The 23,230-nt window shown below is 43.0% G+C and overlaps 1 protein-coding gene across 1 annotated transcript in view; it reads right to left on the reverse strand.

Moving 5' to 3' along the window:
* Nucleotides 1–23,230, reverse strand: part of LOC308290997 (death-inducer obliterator 1) — a gene marked incomplete at its 3' end in the record, with an annotated part of 62,564 nt that overhangs the window by 35,565 nt on the left and 3,769 nt on the right. Inside the window, exons 2-7 of the mRNA XM_080732910.1 lie at nt 22,593–22,653; nt 22,431–22,504; nt 20,506–21,716; nt 19,847–20,153; nt 19,251–19,535; nt 18,404–18,575 (exon numbers count right to left, since the gene is read on the reverse strand). Of these exons, the coding sequence (XP_080589036.1) occupies nt 18,404–18,575; nt 19,251–19,535; nt 19,847–20,153; nt 20,506–21,716; nt 22,431–22,499 (2,044 nt within the window). The 5' untranslated portion in view covers nt 22,500–22,504; nt 22,593–22,653. The remainder of the gene's footprint in view (nt 1–18,403; nt 18,576–19,250; nt 19,536–19,846; nt 20,154–20,505; nt 21,717–22,430; nt 22,505–22,592; nt 22,654–23,230) is intronic.

Genomic DNA, 23,230 nt, shown 5'->3' on the forward strand with positions numbered 1-23,230 from the left:
CATGTGGTCGTATTCCACCCGCTTATTCTCGTCAGACAGAACTTCATAGGCCTCAGCCACTTCTTTAAACTTCTTCTCTGCCTTGTCCTTGGTGTCAGGGTTCTTGTCTGGATGCCATATCAGTGCCTGCTTCTTGTATGCGTTCTTGATGTCTTCTTGAGAGGCTGTTTTGGACACTGCCAGGATGGCATAATAATCGACCATGTTTACCTCCTCACGCCTTTGTACCTTCTTGATGAAAGAGTCAATTGATCAATATCAAATATGTTGTTTTAAAAGAAATCAAGCTTCTTAAATGGGGGGAAAAGAACAAAAATGACATCTATGATGTCATCATCTCCATATTTGGGAAAAGTAAAGATTTTGTATTTTCCCATTCAAGTCAATTCACAAATAAATTAATATAAATTAGACTATATACTGTATATAACATATCTCTTAGCAAAATGCACCCAGACGATTCCCGATGAAGCCGGTCGATGTGACACATGGTGAAAGTGCGTGCCACCAAAATTGTGGGAGGAGTAGCGCAGCAAAATAGTTTATCCGGAAAGATGGAAAGAATAAAGTCAGACAAGTAGCCTACTATAGTCTGGATGCCCTGTTAGGGCAACCACATAAAAAAACTAGACCAGGTCAACCTGGTTGTGCCAGACCCCCTGTCTGTCATCATCATTTATGACATCATGCCTTTTGTAGGCATGTCATCATCATGTCATCATCATATATACCCTTTATATAGAAAACCCGGACAGACCGACATTTGCTTATGTAGGCCTACCCATTTCATGGGTCTGGCAAAAATGCCACTGACTTCCATTATAAAATTAAAAGTGAAATATTTCAAAAAAGATAAACCATGTGGGGATGTACTGTACTTCCTTGGCCTACTGCCGGCATGCACAATAATTTTGCACTGATCGGTCCAGTAGTTTGTGAGATGCATGAGCCCCGGACAGAGCCAATGGAACAGACTCACAGACAGCCCCATTTATAGACGGTCTGCCTCCTACTGACAAGCTATAATAAAAACAGACAGGTAGAGGTAGGCCTGTCACAATTATGACATAATTGTAATTATTTTGTCATAATCATTTCCATTTTGAAAAAATGTTCAGATTTTTTGAACATTGATCTGTCGCGATGCGACACGTTGTGAGCTTGTAGATTGGCTATTTCCACAATCAATGTTCTTCTTTAATTATAAAGTTGTCAAATATGTCAGTCATTTCTTTGTATGTTTATCTGCCATGTGCAACTTCAAAGCCTAAAAGCCAAACAGAAATGTAATTGTCAACGACAAAAACACAACTAAATCGTTAATCGCAATTATTTGAGTGACAATTAATTGTCATGTCAAATGTCATAATCGTGACAGCCCTACAGACAGGAGATGGCTGCTGAGAGAGGGAGTGCGAGAGAAGGTCTGAGAGAGAGAGAGATTCATGAGAGTAACCACATGTCCCTATTCTGGGGTGAACATTGCAAATCTACAAGGTCACAATGCAATCAAATTATTGGCTCAGGAATGAGATAAAAACTAAAACATCTCCATGAATTCCAGCCTTCATGGGTTGTATAATTGATAGGAAATAACTAATCTTGGGCGGTGAACTACTCCTTTAAGCTAACGATTAACATTGTGGATGAAAAAGTTGCTACCCTCATAATTCCACAATTTTGGGGTCATTTCATTATATAAAATGTAAGTCACGTAACTTCTGAAATGAAATCCACACCTTGCTGCGTGCGTGCGTGCGTGCGGAAGGGAGGTTAATTTAATCGTCACAAAGAATACACATCACCCCAATTACTCCATGGGCTGAGTAATTGATAGGTGAACTACTCCTTTAAAGGAGTAATTCACCCCCAAATGAACTTTTTACGTCTTTGAATATATTGTCTCGATTCAATGTCTTCTAAATCCTTCTTCTAAATCAGTGGTTCTCAAACTTTTTCATGTCAAGGACCCCCAAAATTACATGTATTTGGCCGCAGACCCACATCTCAAAATACGTTGTTTCAGGGACCCCCAGTAGCAGAGATTTGAGTCACAAAAGTTTGCTTTGAAAAATATATAGGCTATTCAAAGATTTGCACACATTTTTTAAATATTTTAAAAAATAACAGATGAGGTCTAGTCATTGAATTTTTTTTCATTTTCATGTTTTCATTTCATTTGAAAGCTGGGAATCATAGCTACAAAATGATATATTGGTTATATATGGTTGTGAAGATTGACCCAACAGTTTTGTAGATATAGCTTATAGAGTTATGCCATGCAGAAATACTAGATCTGAGAAATTCAGCCTTTTAGATAAAATGTAACCTGCAAAATGTCAGGTTTCTCTTCACATTAATTTAAAAAAAGTCTTATTTACATGCAGAGTTAAGCTCTGGCGTTTAAGTGAAATGTAGCCTGATATTTATGAAATACTTTTGTGGCTTTATCACATTTTAGAAAAAATAATAATAATAATAATTTCAGGGCTGGTCTAAAGCTGTGCTTTCCGAAATGACTGCCCCTCTGCTATGCTGGGACACATATTCTTATGTGAAAAGTCCCTAAAAGTCCAACTGGAGATAGCCAAGACTATCTCTTTGAATGTCTCCAAGTTTTCTTTCTATTTTTATAATGATCTCTTTTAAAGTTCCATTCCATATCCATCAGCTTGGCTTTGTCAAAAAGAGAATATTCACTGTCATCCACACTGTCATACCAGAAGAACACCTCGCCTGGACTGCGGAATGCGAAACCTGGGATATCCGATGAGAAACCTGCGGGATAATAGGAGGAGCCTCGACTGTGTCTCATGTGGTCGTATTCCACCCGCTTATTCTCGTCAGACAGAACTTCATAGGCCTCAGCCACTTCTTTAAACTTCTTCTCTGCCTTGTCCTTGGTGTCAGGGTTCTTGTCTGGATGCCATATCAGTGCCTGCTTCTTGTATGCGTTCTTGATGTCTTCTTGAGAGGCTGTTTTGGACACTGCCAGGATGGCATAATAATCGACCATGTTTACCTCCTCACGCCTTTGTACCTTCTTGATGAAAGAGTCAATTGATCAATATCAAATATGTTGTTTTAAAAGAAATCAAGCTTCTTAAATGGGGGGAAAAGAACAAAAATGACATCTATGATGTCATCATCTCCATATTTGGGAAAAGTAAAGATTTTGTATTTTCCCATTCAAGTCAATTCACAAATAAATTAATATAAATTAGACTATATACTGTATATAACATATCTCTTAGCAAAATGCACCCAGACGATTCCCGATGAAGCCGGTCGATGTGACACATGGTGAAAGTGCGTGCCACCAAAATTGTGGGAGGAGTAGCGCAGCAAAATAGTTTATCCGGAAAGATGGAAAGAATAAAGTCAGACAAGTAGCCTACTATAGTCTGGATGCCCTGTTAGGGCAACCACATAAAAAAACTAGACCAGGTCAACCTGGTTGTGCCAGACCCCCTGTCTGTCATCATCATTTATGACATCATGCCTTTTGTAGGCATGTCATCATCATGTCATCATCATATATACCCTTTATATAGAAAACCCGGACAGACCGACATTTGCTTATGTAGGCCTACCCATTTCATGGGTCTGGCAAAAATGCCACTGACTTCCATTATAAAATTAAAAGTGAAATATTTCAAAAAAGATAAACCATGTGGGGATGTACTGTACTTCCTTGGCCTACTGCCGGCATGCACAATAATTTTGCACTGATCGGTCCAGTAGTTTGTGAGATGCATGAGCCCCGGACAGAGCCAATGGAACAGACTCACAGACAGCCCCATTTATAGACGGTCTGCCTCCTACTGACAAGCTATAATAAAAACAGACAGGTAGAGGTAGGCCTGTCACAATTATGACATAATTGTAATTATTTTGTCATAATCATTTCCATTTTGAAAAAATGTTCAGATTTTTTGAACATTGATCTGTCGCGATGCGACACGTTGTGAGCTTGTAGATTGGCTATTTCCACAATCAATGTTCTTCTTTAATTATAAAGTTGTCAAATATGTCAGTCATTTCTTTGTATGTTTATCTGCCATGTGCAACTTCAAAGCCTAAAAGCCAAACAGAAATGTAATTGTCAACGACAAAAACACAACTAAATCGTTAATCGCAATTATTTGAGTGACAATTAATTGTCATGTCAAATGTCATAATCGTGACAGCCCTACAGACAGGAGATGGCTGCTGAGAGAGGGAGTGCGAGAGAAGGTCTGAGAGAGAGAGAGATTCATGAGAGTAACCACATGTCCCTATTCTGGGGTGAACATTGCAAATCTACAAGGTCACAATGCAATCAAATTATTGGCTCAGGAATGAGATAAAAACTAAAACATCTCCATGAATTCCAGCCTTCATGGGTTGTATAATTGATAGGAAATAACTAATCTTGGGCGGTGAACTACTCCTTTAAGCTAACGATTAACATTGTGGATGAAAAAGTTGCTACCCTCATAATTCCACAATTTTGGGGTCATTTCATTATATAAAATGTAAGTCACGTAACTTCTGAAATGAAATCCACACCTTGCTGCGTGCGTGCGTGCGTGCGGAAGGGAGGTTAATTTAATCGTCACAAAGAATACACATCACCCCAATTACTCCATGGGCTGAGTAATTGATAGGTGAACTACTCCTTTAAAGGAGTAATTCACCCCCAAATGAACTTTTTACGTCTTTGAATATATTGTCTCGATTCAATGTCTTCTAAATCCTTCTTCTAAATCAGTGGTTCTCAAACTTTTTCATGTCAAGGACCCCCAAAATTACATGTATTTGGCCGCAGACCCACATCTCAAAATACGTTGTTTCAGGGACCCCCAGTAGCAGAGATTTGAGTCACAAAAGTTTGCTTTGAAAAATATATAGGCTATTCAAAGATTTGCACACATTTTTTAAATATTTTAAAAAATAACAGATCTACAAGCTCATAGCGCGGCACCATGCCGTGGTCACACTGGTTCATTGTCAACCTCCAGAAGCCACAGAGTAACCTATGAGTAGACTAATGCACAAAGTCATACTGGCCAAAATAAGCACCAAAACACCGTACCGGGTGCCTTGTCTATCAGATTTGTACTCTACTGGGCACATTCTAGGCAAAACTTTCGAATTTTTTGGTTTAGTACACATGCTTCCTAACAAGTCGGGCTTAATAAATACCCATAATTGCCGGACTAAAAGCCGCAGCTTTTTTCCCATGTTTTGAACCCTGCGGCTTATACAACGGTGCGGCTTATATATGGATTTTTTACAGCTAACGGCCACCAGGGGCACTCTAGCAGGAAGCAGGAAGGACACCTGTGGCTTATAGTCAGTTGCGGCCTATATGTAAACATTCGTTTTTTGTTCTAAATTTAGCTGATGCAGCTTATATTCAGGTGCGGCTTATATTCCAGCAATTACGGTAATACATTTTTATTTGATTATATCTATTCTACAGTATATGCCAGCTATAGCCCCACCACAAGATCTAAGGGCCCCAATCAATGCTCTATAATCAATCCGCTCCTTTTTTTCCCCTCTGCACCACTTATCTAAGTAAATAAAGTAAGTAAGCCTCGCCAAGCCATGAGGCCTATCTCCCGCTTCTGTAGCGTGAGGCCGCTTGATGTACACCCCCTGGACATGATGCTAGTATGTCCACCCAATGTCGCAGGGATTTACCCCCAACCTTTGATACGGAGTGCCAAGCAGAGAGGCATTGGATCCCATTTTGAGTATTTTTTTATTTATTTTTTACTTTTTTGTATCCCACGATTTTTGTAACCCATTTTTCTAGAGATAGAGACTGATCATTGAAATAGAGAAACAGCTAGAGTTGTATGGCACACAATCCTGTCATTATAAAAAACCTTACCAAAAACAAGAATGCCTGGTGAGACATTGGAGATTGGCGATTCAGGTGATGAATCAAGTTGCCTGGAATACTCATGACACAACACATTTCTCGCACTGTTGTGTTTTCTCAGTGGTGTTTCATGCGGTGCAGAGCGCCCTATTGGTGCCATGGGCGCCACACACGTGCCACTGACGTGCACTGCTGCGCTTTGCACACAGCCAGTGTCAGTGTAGTCTTACTAATACCTTACTTGAATAATAACAATAAAGTGAATCATATCACTCCCACTCCCTTCTTAGATTGCTACACTGGCTCCCTGTCAGGTAAATAAAAAAGATTTAAACTAGTACCGTTGGTTTATAAAACATTGAATGGTTTAGCCACAATACATTTCTGAACTTGTGCTACCAGACCTCTCATGGCGTCTGGGACAGGTCATAATACAGGCGGGCTACGGGCATTTTCTTGTGTAATGAAAATGTAATTAATTTATATAAACGTTTATAAAGATTTGAGTGGTAGAACAGAACTGTGTGTGCATTCCAATGTTACAGGTGCAGATAGAAATTCGTGTGTAATCATTTTGTGCTGAATGTGGCACTAAGAGGACATTTAGCTCATTATCCTCTGGGAAAGAAACATCTAGGATCTTAGAGAGAAACAGTGTGTGCCAAGCCTTAAGGTGTCTGCTCGTTATTCACTCTTAATAAAAGAATATAGCATATATGTACTGTAAGTCAGATATTGTAAATGATTTGACAGGTTGTCTGTTACCTGTCATTGCTGTATGCTGTGTTCATTTATGGCCAGAAGAATGTCATACACATATTGTAGCGGACCCATGAACTGTTGGTCCACTTCTGAGGGGACAGAGCGTGACAATTGTTTTCTGTCTGTCTGTGTGTGTGTGTGTGTGTGTGTGTGTGTGTGTGTGTGTGTGTGTGTGTGTGTGTGTGTGTGTGTGTGTGTGTGTGTGTGTGCACACGCGCGCACGTGCGTGTGCAGAGAAGAGCACAGGAAAGCTGAGAACACAGTCCACAGGTGGTCGGACTGGCCAGACCTCAGTGACCCCAGTAATCAAATAGGAAATAGGAGGATAAAATGAAAGAAACAGAACTTTAAGCCAGTAGCTACTAGCTTCTGACACATTGGTTTACAGACCCCAGTATGACTGTTTAAGCCACTCTGTAAGTGACAGCAAGACAGACACATTACAAACACAACACTCAACGTCACAACACTGGACTAGACTGAAAAGGCAGGGGAGATTATCTTTGTTCTGTGTCACATGGCTTTACTGTCAAAACCATCACAATACACAATACATCCATGCATCATGAACAAGCTATCGTGTAGTTAAATTCATGGTCTTCCCACGGCCCCACTAAGCAAGCATGCTGCTTTTTTGTGTGTCAAAGGCTCACAGCTCTTAGGGCTGATTCATAGTACAATAAGGAGCCAAACGTATTTAGGTTCGGGAGGGCTCCCCGAAGGTCCAGTGCACACTAGTCTCGCGTGGCCAGACTGTTGCCTCCGCGATTTGGCCAAATGCTCCCGGCACACAGTCTGGCAAACCGGAATAGAAATGATGAGTGCGAGATAAAGCGGATGTGATGCAACCGCTCCCTTGGTGCAGTAGCAATAACAAGTCCTACTGGAAGCGTTATGTCTCCTTTCTTTATTTTTTGGGGCATTTCGTCTTTCTCTGGTGTTGTTGGTGTTACTTCCATGTTGTTTTCAAACGTTTTCTTAAACTATACACTCATAACAAGAATAGGCCGCTCGAATGACTTTGTCTGAGCTATTGTGTTTCTGTTATGTTTCCAATGGGACTACAGTTCAGTGCAGCACTGGCTACTTCCGATACTCGCCGTTCGGGAGCTGCCGTTCCAGACTCTATATAGCATTCGGAGATTGTGGAATAGTTGTCTGGCTACGCGAGACTAAGTGCGCACCAGCTCCAGCAGCACCAGATGGGTAGAAAATGGAGAGAGAACAGGGGTCTCTCTCTCTCTCTCATTCACACACACACGCACGCACGCACGCACGCACGCACGCACGCACACACACACAAGCTCACATCCAATCTACAAGCTCACATTATAGACGTTACGCCTCTCTTTCTGCATGCAGCAACTAGCGAGCCACGCTGCAAAGCTGTGTATGTGTGTGTGTGTGTGTGTGTGTGTGTGTGTGTGTGTGTGTGTGTGTGTGTGTGTGTGTGTGTGTGCGCGCGCAATGTCTCATTTCTGCCCCTCTCCCAGTCTGTCATCACTCTCCAGCCAGAGCGAGTCTGCAGTTAATGTATCCGCTATGCAATGCTCATTACACAGAGCCACACACAATTTGAAGTTGGCTTGTGTCCCCTTCCAAACTACCAGTGTTTCCTTGGCTTCACTGCCGAAAATATGAACTTGAAGCTGGACTGAATGAATGAGAATGCACCGCTTAGCACTGAAATTAGTTCGGGAAGTCACAACACCGAACCGCCGAACTTACGCCGGGTGACGCCCCCCTAACAGCTGAATGACATCATATTGTAGTTTCGACAGAGCCGAACCGAAATAAGTTTGGCTCCTTATTGGACTATGAATCGGCCCTTAGTCTTGAATGTCTGTATATAATTACGTATATAATTACGTGTGGACATGTGTGGACAAACAACACAGACTCACAGCACTGAGGGTTCAATGAAGCTATACCCACATTACCCAGCCTTTATTTGGCTGAGTGAGGAGAGTGATAAAAGGACTGAGAGGGCACTCTGTCCTGCTGTCACTGCTGACTGATCACAAATCACTGCTATCAACCCAAGGAAGGGCTGATACACCAGGAGCTGACTAATCAGTGCAAGTGTAAACATGAGTGACCTCATTGTGGTTGCCACAGTTGCTGTTTGTCTTTGTGACTAACCAGCCTACTCGGGAACAAAGCAAGTTGGGAGCAATGCAAATAGGGAACACATGCCCCACCGTTATGCAATACCCATTGTAACCGTCTGTCTATGTCCCTTTTGTGCCCATATATGGAGATCCCTGATGTTATTAGAATATACGGACATATATGGGCATGGCCATATATGGACATACCGGGGGGACAGAGGTTCTGGAAAGTCCTTGTGCAGTAGTAACCCTCTGTGGAGAATGAATGATTGAAGAGTGAAAACTGACTGTGGAATTGAAAGTAGACTGACTAAGTAATAATAAAACGGCAAGTGGGGAATTGGGAAGGTGTGGTAGCCTGATTTCAGACTCAGCTCCACTCTGAGAGTGGGCGGGGTCTATGGTCTGGAAGCAGGCTAAAGGTGTGGTGCAATTGCCAAATCAAGTTTAGGCTGGGGTTGCCATGGCAATCAATTGACCCATTTGGGCCATGGCCACATTGGCCAGAGCCCTTTCTGGCCGTTCTGGACAAACGTGCTGCTCTCCCTCGGGTTGTCTGCGATGTGTGTGGAGAATTTGAAGTCGATTGGTCGAATGGTTCTTGAGATATGTAGATTACAGATGTAACATACATACAGATTCCCTGCATTTATTGTAGATATGGGTGTATGAGCTATGGATACAATGATAATCTTATTGTATTTTATTTGAAAGAGAGAGAGAGGAGCACATATCGAGTAGTTCACAATAATTGTGTATCGGGTCACGGGTGCACTATTATGGCAGAGTCTCTTTTTAGAAAGGAATACCAGCTCTCACTTAGGTCCACGTAGGATTCTTGTTTATTACAAGTTCTCGCCAAGCAGCAGATCATGCGGACGTTTCCGCACACAGGCCTTCCTCAGCGTGATCCAGATTCATGTAAACTATTCTTCGCACACCGGAGGTGATATAACTACAAATATACTTAATTCAGAACATTTGATGGGCGGTCCCAGAACTCATGCACCCTCAGATGTCCTGAGGAAAGCCTGTCCGAACCAGACGTTTTTTTCCTATGTCGGAAGGAACCTTAAGTGTTCTACGCCAGTGGACAAGCATATATAAACGATATCTTTGAATGAATGTGACCCAAAAAAAAAAAGAAATATCACACATCGTTTCCTGATATCTTGTTTTTATTGAGGTATCTAAAAGTACAGAGGTTGTTTCTGACTGTGTAGTAGTGGGTCATCGTGAGACGTGGTCTAAAGGCTGTCAATAATTGACGGTCTCATGATAACAACGCATAGTTACTGCAGTCTGAAACTTACTCTGTGGTCTTTAGATACCTCAATAAAATGTAGCATGCACATAGAAAACCAAGACAGCAGTCTTATTTTATTTTCCTGAAGGTCGCAATCATTCAGAAAGTGTTAAATCATAAGCTTGTCCAGCTGACTCTCATTGACTTCAATGCACTTCCATTGAACATCAGCTGTGGCAATTAAACCTGACAGCTGGAATTGAGGGACCAAGAAAGTGATGTCCTTTCCTTCTTTGCATGGCCTTGTGTGCAACAGCACGCTCTCTGTGTATGTCACTGTCAGCCTGTAATGACTGTATCATAACTGTATCATCAAATCACAAGGACATTATATGTCATACAGTATATTTACATGATCTCTAAGTCAGTATCTCACATAATGGTGCAATTAGGAGGTTGGCAATGAGCCACACTGCTCAGCTATGCACAGCTCTACTTTGCCTGTGTACTTGTCAGAGTCAAATAAAAGCCAAAACAGGCGGGTGACTTCAAATGTGCATTAAGTGTGGTAGAGAACACTCCCTTAAGCTTTCTTAATCTGATGACACTGTAATCCTGGTGGAAAGTATGACTCTGAATTCAGGAATAATTGTTATACTTTTGCTTTGTGGTACACAGACAATGACCAAGATGTCCACCCACCTCACCTCACCCCAGCCTAACATCACTTCTGACAGTAGATAGCCAAACCACTGAGAGGAGGAATGTACGTTTCTGGGCACTATTACCGACTTCACTTTTAAGAGCTATGAACTTATCAAAATGTCAACAGGCTCTTCTTGAGAAAACTGAGGTGCCTGCAAGTGCACAAGTCTGGGCCACAGGCTCAAGTTAAGCCTTGTTTGGACCTTTGTCACTGACAGAGTGAGGAGTGAAGAGGATTGTACTCACAGCCACAGACAGAGACTCAGGTCAGAAGGAAGGAAGAACAAATAGATATGGACCCTACACAAATACTCAACACATTATATAAATTACAAAATGTTCTTGTCCATGTCCAAGAGAGCGGTGTCCACCTTTGTCCCTACACCACCCTCCCTTGGATAGACGATCACCAGTGGTGTGTCCATGTGGTGGTATTGGGGACAAAAAACAATGCTATTCCGACATGTGTGTGTATATGCGTGCGTGTCAGTGCACGTGTGCATGCTCGTACTTTATTCCGAGGAATTCTAGGGCACGCCACAGACTATCACAGCACCATTCTCCAAGCCCATAGTATGAAAATATACTGTACACAATACACATACACACAACACACATACAGTACGCGAGTATTCCTACCGTAGGAGAGTTCGTTGAGGCGCGGCTTGTGATTGGCTGGAGCGGAGGTCTGGAGCGCTCGGCTGTGGTCACTTGGACTGCGCGGGCGGGTGTGAATGCGTTTATCGTGGGCTTGCCCAGGCCTTACGGCCTGGGCATAAATATAACGATTGCATTCACCACGGCTTCGTAACTCGCGCGGCGCTCCGCCGGCCGCGCGGCCCTGGCCCGCTCTTCGCGGCCACTCGCGCCTGCGGCGCTCGGGGGCGAAGAGCAGGACCAAGGTCCGCTGGCCTTCGCGCCGCTTGCAATGTCGTGGACAATAACTGTGACGTATAACCATAAAACGAGCGCTCCTTCAAACGAAGTCTCCTACGTTTGGAACAATAGCATACAGTACACAACATTTACACTGTACAGTCAAACTCACCTCATGAATGAACTGATGGCTGTTATATCATATTTCTATGATGTTACGATTGTGTGTATATACAGGCCTATATATTTTATGCTGTTTTTATAACATTATAAACCACTCTCATACAGTGTGTTATCTGAATTTGTTCATGAATAATCTTGCTATGGCACCACACAAGAGACTACCCCCCTCCTCCTCCTTCAAGGAAAAATTGTTCAGAATCTTAGCTTAGACAGTATTTGTGAATAAATGGAACCCATTCCCAAGTAAGAGTCTTCAAGGCTCTACCTTGTGATGATAAACCTGTTCTGCTGATATGGAATTGAAAGTAAACTAAATGTCCTAAATGTGACAGGAGTGAGCTTTCACATTTAAATCAGTTTTATTTCACTGCAGTGTTAACCGTTCTGTTCCTGAGAAACCCCCCATGGTCTGGTCTCCACTGTGTCCACAGCGAACCTGCCAGACCTCCCTGATATTCGCAGGAGTCTCCCCATATTTCTAACCCTTTCTTCCTGCTGTGCTTCCCACTGGTAATGTTGCGATTTAATGTGCAATGTATGTGAAACCAATCCTGCCTGACGTGCATCACTGCTGGTCACTGTGCTCGCTCAAACCCGCTCTGCTCAGTTTTCTGCTGAAAAGTGAAAATGGAGGAAACGGTTCCCAAGAAGAAATACACTTATAAATTTGTGTCCACCTGGTGTGAGACATTCCCCTTTCGAACACCCAATACATCCATATATTCTATCCGGTAGCCACAGACATTTTTATTCATTTATTTTATAGTGAGTTATGCATTTAAGACTATAATTAAGTAATTTTTAATTTCACATCCTTGTATTTATTCTGTTAATATTTAGTGTAGTGGGTAATGCGGTATGTGATGTACCCCAGAATATCTCCCTCTTTTACGAACTTCATTTAGATAGGTAATGGTCCATAGATATAATATCGTACTCACAGTTGTTAAACAGCTGCAGAATTTGTCTCTTGATAACAGTCACTGTGGCTTCTACTTTTAAGTTGCTCATTTTCAAGAATATATTTGCGCGAGATCATAGACATAATAGGTGGCTTGTGTATTTGAGCGGGTTATAAAATGTAATTAAGAGGTCCATACCAGTTTCACCACATGTCTTTGTCCATTCAGAAATTCTATCATTGACCATTTGTCTGTAATCTAATGGCCCAGCGAGGGTAAGCCAAAGTTGACTGAATAAAAATAAATCATCACATTTTGTGTTTAAAAACCTATGGAAAATCTAAAACAAAATAGTCTATAAAATGCATACAACATTGCGATTAGACAATTACATAGTGATATCGGTATGGCCCTTTAAGTGATTCCCTACATGGTTCAGCCACCATTACTCACTCATAGCTTAGATGGAGATTTGTGAGTTGTGTTCGCTCCCCAGACGGAGATTCAACACATTTAAAGTCGTTTTGGGATGCATTTGTTTTAAGTGGGACAGTGAGTGGCTCTTTCCTCTTTCAGGAGGATGACTGGCTAGGATTTGGAAATATTACAGAGATTGACATTCCGTAAACAGAAACTTTTCTTGCAACTAGTCCAAAAACGGCTCGGATATTAAATGAGTTATTAGTTAAATTAGTATCGACTATCAAGACTATTAGATTGGTGATTTACAGTGTCATTGCACAACATCTTGAACCTTAAACTGTTCAAAGTCTCCCATGAATGGCAGGACAGTCACATTTTGTCTTTAGGTGTAAGTTATTAATTTGACCAGCAGAGGGTGCTTGTGCTTTACATGTTTAGACTTTAGATTAGAATAAGAGTATTGGAATAGTGAAATGGGCAGACACAGATGAGTCGACGCCACGGTCGGTATTCAAATGTATCTTCCTAAATGTATCTTTTTTTTTTTTTTTTTTTTTTTTTATATAGCAAATAGAAATACTGGAAACTCACTAGAGTTCAATAAAACACATCTGTCTCATGTCACTCTGTTATCAGTGGTTTTCACCCAGTGGGAATCATGGTCCAAAACATGGGCTGTGAGAGATTATCACAGGGTCATGGAGAAAGACGACCTTTATCAAATAAAGGCAGAAAAAGCCCCCAAAAAAAATCTAAAAAAAAAAAAAAAAAGATATGGAAGGTTGTGCTATGTGGGGAACACTGTATACCAGGTTGTGGCTTCTGTTTTCTAATTTATGGAATCTCTTAGATTTTTCTTTTATTTATGAATGAAATTACTGAAATTCATGAAAATCTTTTTTGGGAATGTTTTTTTTTAATATTGTGAATAATTAAAAAAGAAGAAAAAAAAAAGTAGTTTATAAAAAGGGGACCCATAAAAATCTTTCTGCAACCCACAAAGTGGTCTAGAGCGTCTATATGAACACAACTGCCCTTGTTCAGGGGAGGGAAGCCGGGTGGGAAAGGTAATATTTGTCACTGCACAACATACTCTTACGGGCTGGGGGTGACGATTGTCAACAGGGGATGTTGAGATGGGACGAGGCGGACAAACTGGCAGATGTAGCCAGTAGGGTACAGCAGTGGCCAACAGTGATGACTAAATAAGGGAGAAGGGGTCAAATAAAATCTACTCAATTATATTAGAGAGAGGAAAAAAAGTTTAGTTATCTTTGTTGTCTTTGTGAAATCATACAGGGCTTTTTCTCTACTACTAAGAATGACTACAATGGCTCGTGACTACTGTACATCCATACTTTCACAAAAAAGCACGAATTCCATCACTGTGAATTAACGTCTACTCTTGACTTTTGTGTGCACCAAGTTGCTTGATTCAGTATTAGATATTTGATAATCATCTTATTATTCCTCCCTACAGTATATGAACTGAAGGAAGGAATGTTAGATTTAATTGAAAACACAAGTCCTTGGTTTGGTATATTGTCCTTCTAGGGCCGTGTTTTTTCAATGACGTTTTTAATATATATTTTAATGCATTATCAGTCACCAGAACCAAGGACAGGTCTGATCAAATTAATATCAAATATCTACATACTGAAACAAGCAACTTGAAAACTGTTCCACAAAACCAGAGTAGATGTTAAAATCTAATGTGTAATATATTATCCCTTCAACCCTATATACTTTGACCGATGTCCCCCAGGGGTCTATACTTTTTCCCCTCTACACCAAATCTAATTGCCAAATATAGCCGATCTACAAACTCGTGTCAGACTGTGACGTGAGCTTGTATCTTGTATGTTATTTTCTCATCATGTCCAAAAAAGAATGGTGACACTAGGATTCATGTTGTAAAAAGGTGATGATAGCACGCAATACCCTGACAAAGATACCGAATTAAGAGTATATCAAAAGAATGTTGTGCCTGTTGTCTGAAGTGGAGTGTTATGCTTGTTCACCGTGTACTTGTTTGTGAAGAGGGGAAACTGTTGGGGATGGTGATCGATCGGCAATCAGGTTTGCCGTTTCCACAGCAGTGATTAGGGACGGGAAACGGGAACCGGGTGGGAAAGCTGATCATTGGTCAGAACTCTAGTCTAATGCAACTGCACCTCAGAGCTTGTTTTCTTCTGGTGACAGAAATGGGAGATGTTGCTTGTTTGTCTTATCATATGAAATGTAAGGAGAAAAATGCTAAGTATCCAGTAGAGGTTCCATGAGGTGTACTCATGCAGTTGAGACACAAAGCCAAACGCAAGAATACTCAAAACGCCACAAAATTAAAACCTACAAATGACTGAATTGCTTAAATTGTCGAGAATTTCAATCCCCTAAGCATGCCCCAAAATCTATATCTGTGGAGAGTTAATGTATGTTGTGTATTCTCAATGAATCCTTTGTGCGCAGTGAAGTACTTTGCTTTTCCAGACGTACTGAGGAACAGAACACATTACTGAGACGGGCCAGCTGACACTTCGATCTTCACGGAAGCACAACGCCGACTGTCCCATTCATGGTTTGCCGGCCTGCAGGTGGGACCTCTTGAATCCTCCAGTTCTCTTTGGGTCTCTGCAGGTTCTTCACATCTGTTCTTGACACCGATTCCTTGACCCCTCAAGGTTCTGTTCCCCACTAGACTGGCTCTCTCACTGTGCGATACTTGTTGTGCATGAGTGCAAGAATGTGTGCGTGTGTGTGTGTGCCTAATTCTAATAAAGCACCGTTTGCTGTGGTATCCAGAGGCTTGAGCAAGTAAGTGTGCATGTGCAACACCTTGCTACACTAAAAATAAGTTGACTACCATATGAGGGCAATTAAAAAACGGGGGAGGGAAATGGAAACAGGGGGTTGGGGGGACTGACTGGCTTAATAAATGACATATGCATGTGTATTGCGAGGCAGAGGCTCAGGAGGTAGAGTGGCTGCCTGGAAGCCGGAAGGTTCCCGGTTCGATCATCCTTCCACCTTGCAGTTTGTCAAAGTGTCCATGAGCAAGGCACAGAACTGCTCCTGATCACCAGGTTGGTTCCTGGCATCGTTGCCTCCGCAATAGGTGGGTGAATGTGTGTGTGTGTGTGTGTGTGTGTGTGTGTGTGTGTGTGTGTGTGTGTGTGTGTGTGTGTGTGTGTGTACTGCATTAGCATGTATCTGTGCCATTGCTTTGTGTGGGTATGTATGCGTGTGAATTTGTGAATGTGAAATACATTGTAGAGCACTTTGACTGGGCAGGAAGATTCCGTGAAGAGGTGATTTGAATGTAATGTACATACTTGTGTATTTTGTTTTTATAAAATTGCCACAAAAAAAGAAAGGGGGGAAAAAAGCATCCTAGGTTCCCTGAATATGATGGTGCTTGTTGTGCTGAGCAGGACAAAAGTACAGGCGGCCTCATTGGCCTTGTCTGTCTTTCTCTGGGAGGCTTTAGGAAACCGCATTGACCGGTGAGATTACATCCATGTCCTGCCGGCTCTGAGGAACTTGCGGCATGTTCAGGCAACCTTCACGACACAAATGTATTCAATTTGAATGGACAGATGTGAAAGATGTGGTGTGAGAATCACTGTAAGATGAGGTTTGAGAGAGCCGCCCTGGGCCGAACGCACAAAGGTCAACACCTCATACAGCATGCTGCAGCGTGCCTGCTTCCCGTCCAATTCAAAGCCCTGGTGATGACCTACAAGGTGACCGAGGGCATACCTGCCGACACGCCGGATACCCACAGGCATCCACCCACGTTTTAACCCCTACTCCTGCACCCGACAGGTTATTCCTCCCGTTAATCGTGTTAGTTACGTTAGCTCGTAACTGCGCTCGATCAAACCTACTCTTACTCGGCTTAGAAGTTGCTGAAAAGTGATAATGGATGAGACTACATGTCAGTCCACACGGTGCGAGATCCAACTCCAGTCCCAATACATCTATATTCTAGCCACACGTGCACACGCACACAAGCACGCCCTCACACATATATTCACACTTTCACAATGTCTGCACTTGATGTACATTTTAGATGTTTGATTTTTTTTTTGTATATTTGTTATTTAAGACTATATCATTTTGATTTCACATCCTAGTATTTATTCTATAAATCTGTAGTAGTATAACGCTATATGTCCGCAGGTCATTGAGGGAAGACCATTTGCCTATATACCCCAGAAAATCTCCCTTTTTCAAAGCCTAATTTAATTTGTATGCCATTTGTATACATGTATGCAACACTACTACAGGATTTAATGCAGCCCTAAACTCCGTACGAAACCCTAACCAACGGTCCAGGCGACCTAGACTCTTCTCCCCCCAAAGCTGTGGAATGACCCCCCTCCGTCGTTGTTCAGGACTGCAGTCACTCTCCATCTTCTGCCGCAGTCTGAAGTCCCGCCTCGCCTGACTCAACTGCCATTTCCTAGCACTCTTTGCACCAGCACTTCCTGCGTGTCTATTTAGATAGATGGATTGCTAGGGATAGATAATAGATGCTTGGTATGTTGTTTACTTGTAGACAGATGCCAAGTTAATGTTTTAGCACTCTTCAACCACTTCTTGTGGCACTTTACTTGCACTTCATGAATTGCTCAGAATGAGTGTGTCTGCAAAATGTCTAAATTGTTAATAGCAAAAGCTTCCGTAATGATACAGATATAAAAAATTACTTATGCTGTAACTGCTATACACAGCTATGTTTGTGCTAATGGTAACCCCGAAAAACCTTGAGTCTTGAATAAGTGAGTCATTATGGTTTTGAAAAATGGCAGAGAAGTAAATCATAAGGCTTTGCTTGAATAGAGGCTGGGATAACTTACATCTTAGAGCAAGAGTGGATTAGTTGGACGTGTCTTGAGGTTTCTGGTGTGTGTATTTTTCAGAAAGGGAACCTTTTGAGTTATGATGATGACATAAGAGCGAAACATAGCAGGATGTGTGTGTGTGCTTTGGAGTTTCTTTCGTGTTGCATCAGTGTTTCCCCATTTTGAAGTGTGAAACGAGTGTGTTCCACAGCATAACCCCGTCAAGCTTGATTCTCATTGCGTTCCAACATTTTGTATTCGAAAGTAGACACTATAAAAAGGAATGAACATACTTACCCATCGCTGACCCCGGGAACTTATCAGTCCTATCCTAGCGTATGTATGTACAGGTGTGTGTGTGTGCGTGCGTGCATGTGTGCATGGTACAGAGAGGAGTGAATTGCTCTAACACGTGATAGAGAATACACATGTGTGTGTGGTTGTGGTATGAGCGTGAGGTGAATGGTACGTACACGCTGTGATAAACTGAGCTGGTGCAGTGGAAGTAGACTGAGCTGCAGTGAGACTGGGGTCGCCGGCTAAGGGCGTTTCCTCCTCCTTCTGCCCTTCGTCAGCTTCTTTCTCCTCTTCTTCAGCTTCTTCCTCCTGTTTTTCTGCCAACCTCCGAGACGTCCTGACCGGCCTCTGTGGGGCACACACATTGGCACAGTTCAACAAGTGTACTGTACACTGTAAAACTAGTAGGAGCTGGCCAGGGCCGCTGGCGTAGCGGTCCAGGCACCTAGGCTCCAAAGTAGCATGCGTGTCTTAGGTTTGATCCCGACGGCATTTGCTGCAACGAGTGGGAGCTCTTTCAAAAGGCAAATTCATGACCTTCAAATAGGGGTGAAATGATTGATTATAAAATGAAACGGTATGAATTTCATTGTACTGCATATAATGTAAAGCGTTCATCTCTGTCTTAATTACATAATGTAAAAGAATGATTGAACACTAAACAAACATTATTTGGGTCTGGATATACCAATTTTATCATATCAAAAGAGAGAACAACCCGACAATAGTTTAATCACTTCCAATTTCACTTGTTTATCCTGAATCGCCAATGATCCCCATTCTATTAGAGTTATCTCTCCTGATAAGATCAAATTGGTATCGCCACCTAAAAATGTATTTCTTTGTTTACAAAACGAGCTGGAGAGATGGGGGACCCCTGCCACCGAACAAACACGATATAGCAATGATTACTATTACAACATTTATTTTAAATTAAAGTAAATATCAGCCCCTGATAACTCCTTTCAAGACAAAAGAAATAACAGCACACAATTGCTAAAACAATAACAACTTCTACGGTACCTTAGAAGCTGGTTTTGCGGCGGCGGCTTTCCTCTGAGACCGTCCTCTGGTCTTAGGCTCCTTGGTGTCGGACAGTGACTTCATGGTGAGGGCTGCGTGCTGAAGGATGCAGTCCGTGCCGCAGTAGACAGAGTCTTGTAAGGCAGGCCTGGAGCAGCTGGGGCCGATGCACAGCGCCTGGGAGCTGTCCGTCTCCATAGCAGCAGCATCTGGTGTTGGTGGTGGTGTTTTGAGTTCTGATCCTTGCTCAGTCTGTGGCTCCGTCTCCTCTACCAGCACGGCCTCCTGAAACCATTGACGTTTATGTTAGTACCAGAAAACCTGGGGTGCACTGGTGGACGATCAGAGAGTGCCTATACACACACACACACACACACACACACACACACACACACACACACACACACACACACACACACACACACACACACACACACACACACACACACACACACACACACACACACACACACACACACACACACACACACAGCTCCCTATACAGTACTGAATGCTCCCCAAGAAGGGACAAATCAGTATTTAAAGGAGAGAACATGCGGGGATCATTGGCGATCAAAATAACATTCTCTTCTCACCTCTACGGCCTGCTGACTTGAGGGCCCTTCCAGGAGGTCACCAGACGGGGGCAGTGTTACACTTCCGGGCGGGTCTGGCTCGGGCTGATCGAGCAGCTCGGGCTGATCGAGCAGCTCGGGCTGAGCGAGCAGCTCGGGCTGACCGAACAGCCCGGGCTGACCGAACAGCACGCTTGCATTCTTGATGGTGCAACCGGGACAGATGTATTCCTGACCTTTCCTCTCCATGTCATGGCCCCGCGTCTCACTGATGCCTACACAGTCGCCATGGAACCATTCCTGACAACCGTCGCAGCAGATCATGAACCTAGAGGTGAAGAGTGCAATGACGGGACAAATGGTGGTGAACCAACATGACGACGACATGAAGTGAAACTCGCAGATGTTTTAGGTATGCAAATTGTTGGAAGGACTGATTCGGCCTGAGAGCGCTTGTTGCAAGACATGAATAATAATATCTGTACGTAGATGAGTAAAGGGACATTTATATTCCACGGGAATCCACAATATACGTTGCAGAATGCTTTTGGACTTGGAACAATTTGTTTTTATTTGAGCTCCTGCCCGTCTTTTTTTCAAAAAAGATTGAAAAAAAGAAAAAGAAAATGTGAACCATAATCTCAAATGAGGTTAAATAAAAGCCAAAGAAAAGTGCATACCTCTTATTATGTTTCTGTCTACAGATGCAGTACAGAGCGTTGGGGTCGTACCCTTCACTGTCCGATATGCTGGTGTACCCCTCTGTGCTCCTACCGCCCCCTTCATCTGCCAACACTGCATCATCAAACTGGCCTGCCGCTGCGTCACGACTATGCTCTGAGTCTGTATCTATGATGATGCAGTCCGAGCTCGACAGCTGAGCAGTGCGCTCGGGCACGTCCGTTAGCTCAACCCTCCCGGAACTCCTCTCCGTATCCTCATCCTTCAACGGCTGTGGTTCCGCTTGACTGGCGAACATCGCCACTTCCTCTTCCTCGTCGGCTTCGTCGTCTGCCGTGCTCGACTCGAGCTCCGCCGCCTTGCCCATCCCACGTCCCCTGCCTCTTCCCCGTCCCCTGCCCCGTCCTCTCCCTCTGCCTCTTCCTTTGGCCTTGCCCCTAGCGCCTCTCCCCTGCCTGCCTTTGGCACCCGCTGGCTTGTCTGTTGTAAGGGCCAGCTGCTGCTTTAGCTTCATCAAAGTCATTTCGTCACTGTCCTCCTCTCTGCTGGAGAACGGCACGGTGTCCTCGCTGTCTCCTCCTGTGCTCAGAGACTCGGGGGCCTCCATGTCGTCAGTAGCTCCAGCGTTGTCCGGAACTTCGACGCAATCGGAAGCATCTGCTTCAGCAGATTCCCTGCTGTTGGTTGCTTCCGAACCATCAGGGGGCCCCATTACGTCTGGCACGTCGATGGACATGTTGTCGTTCCCACCAAGCAGCGAGAAGGCACACCCAAACGCAGACCCAAAGTCCTGCCATGAGCTGGGGTCAATGCTCCCTCCTGCCACTGGCTCTGGGTCCTCTGGTGGTGGCGGCTCTGTGTCCAGCGACACCTGCTCTGTGTCCACGGACGCTGGTGAGGAGGGAGCGGACCATTCCAACTCATCTATGACATTCCTAGTCGCACGAGTCGCTCTTTGTGGGGTTGTGGGTTCTGGGGTGCTCTGAGGGGTCGGTTTACCTCGCCGACCTCTGCTCCGGCGTGCGGGAGGAGGAGGAGGAGGAGCAGGAGCAGGGTCTAGGTCTATTACCTCGTCCATGAATTCTCTCTTAGCTATGGTTGTCCGCCTGAAGCCCCACGACTTTTTGAGATCAGAAAGGGCTGGCCTAGCGCTCTTCTCTGCCGCTTCCAACTCTGTCTGCTGCTGCTGCTGATCTGGATCACATTGCTGCTGTTCTATAGTTATCAGAGAAGAGGGGAAAGGAAATGAAACTGGATTAAGAAAAGGCTACTGAAAAGTGCTTTAATGTAAGTCGGGGAGATTTTAGGAATATCTTCGATATTCGATAACGTTGTTGAATACCTCGATATAGATATTACTCAAGATATTAGCAAAAACAATAGCATTATATAGTTTTTAATGTTTTTTCTGCTTTAGGTCCACTGCCTGCCTAACCCAGATAATGAATCGCATATCCATGCATGCACACTGCACAGTACACAATGAAATGCCTTATTTCCATTTTCCAACAATGATTTTATTGAAATAACCACACCTGGTTACAGATGGACTGCTTTTTTGCATGTGCTACATGCATGCATAGTGTGTCTGTTAATTAATTTAACACAAACACCTCCTTTCAAGCAGTCTTCATCGGTAGGTATATCTCGTATGTTGATACCTCGATGAAGGTACATTTTCGATATATTGCCCAGCCTTGCTTTAATGCTACTATATACGGACCGTTCACAACTATTCCTCCTGTAAGTCTCATCGGGTGCTTATTGCTTAAAGACCCATAATCAGAACGGCGTCTTCCACCGGGCTATTACCAGGCTCAACTATTGCCGACGCAGCACATTTCTTCTGCACTTTACAATGATAGTAAATTGAATAGAATTATAGCAACACACTGTATTTAGTAAACCAGATGTTTTACTTTACCTGAATTACCATCACCTTCACCCTTATGACTGTAGAATTGTCCTGTGTCCATACTGCTAACAGTTGCATACACGCTGCTCAAACAAAAGACATTTCAATTTAATAAAAACGCATACAAATAACTGATCTGTGTGATCTTCAGTCTTTAGGTAAAATGCTCACCTCTCTCCAGGCAAGTCTCTGCCAAACTCTGCTTCCAGTTCTTCAGTTCACTTTGTCTTATCTGTGAACAACAAGAAAACAATAAGACTGTCAAAAATAGTACTTCTCTTGACGGAATCATTTCACTTTCTAGCACACATTAAGATACGATTTCACTGATTCCACCACATACAATGGTTCTATGGTTATTGGCATGGATAACTTGCATCAAAAATGTAAGTGTGTGTGTGTGTGTGTGTGTGTGTGTGTGTGTGTGTGTGTGTGTGTGTGTGTGTGCAAAATGGCTTGGAAAGGAGTGATGTAAAGGAAATTATGTATAGGTACAGTATGCACTGTTATAAAGGCTGAAATGTTCTTGATCTGAAATTATTTCTTCAATTGCTACATTAGTACTGTGGATGAAGGCAATGTGGTTAAAACAGCCCCTAAACAACAGGGATCTATAATCCTGTCTTATATTAAACATTTATAGGAGTGACTACTGGGGTTTTAGCAAAAAGAAAGGCTTAACATTTAAAACATTTGTGTAAACCTTTGAGTCGCATCAATTCAATGCGATTTGAAATCACACAACCGAAATACAGGCGTAGAGGACAAATGGTGGAACCAGCCTGACAGGGCCAATGGGCCATGCCACT

This window comes from Nannobrachium achirus (assembly GCF_963921795.1).
Source record: "Nannobrachium achirus genome assembly, chromosome: 9".
Taxonomy (NCBI): Eukaryota; Metazoa; Chordata; class Actinopteri; order Myctophiformes; family Myctophidae; genus Nannobrachium; species Nannobrachium achirus.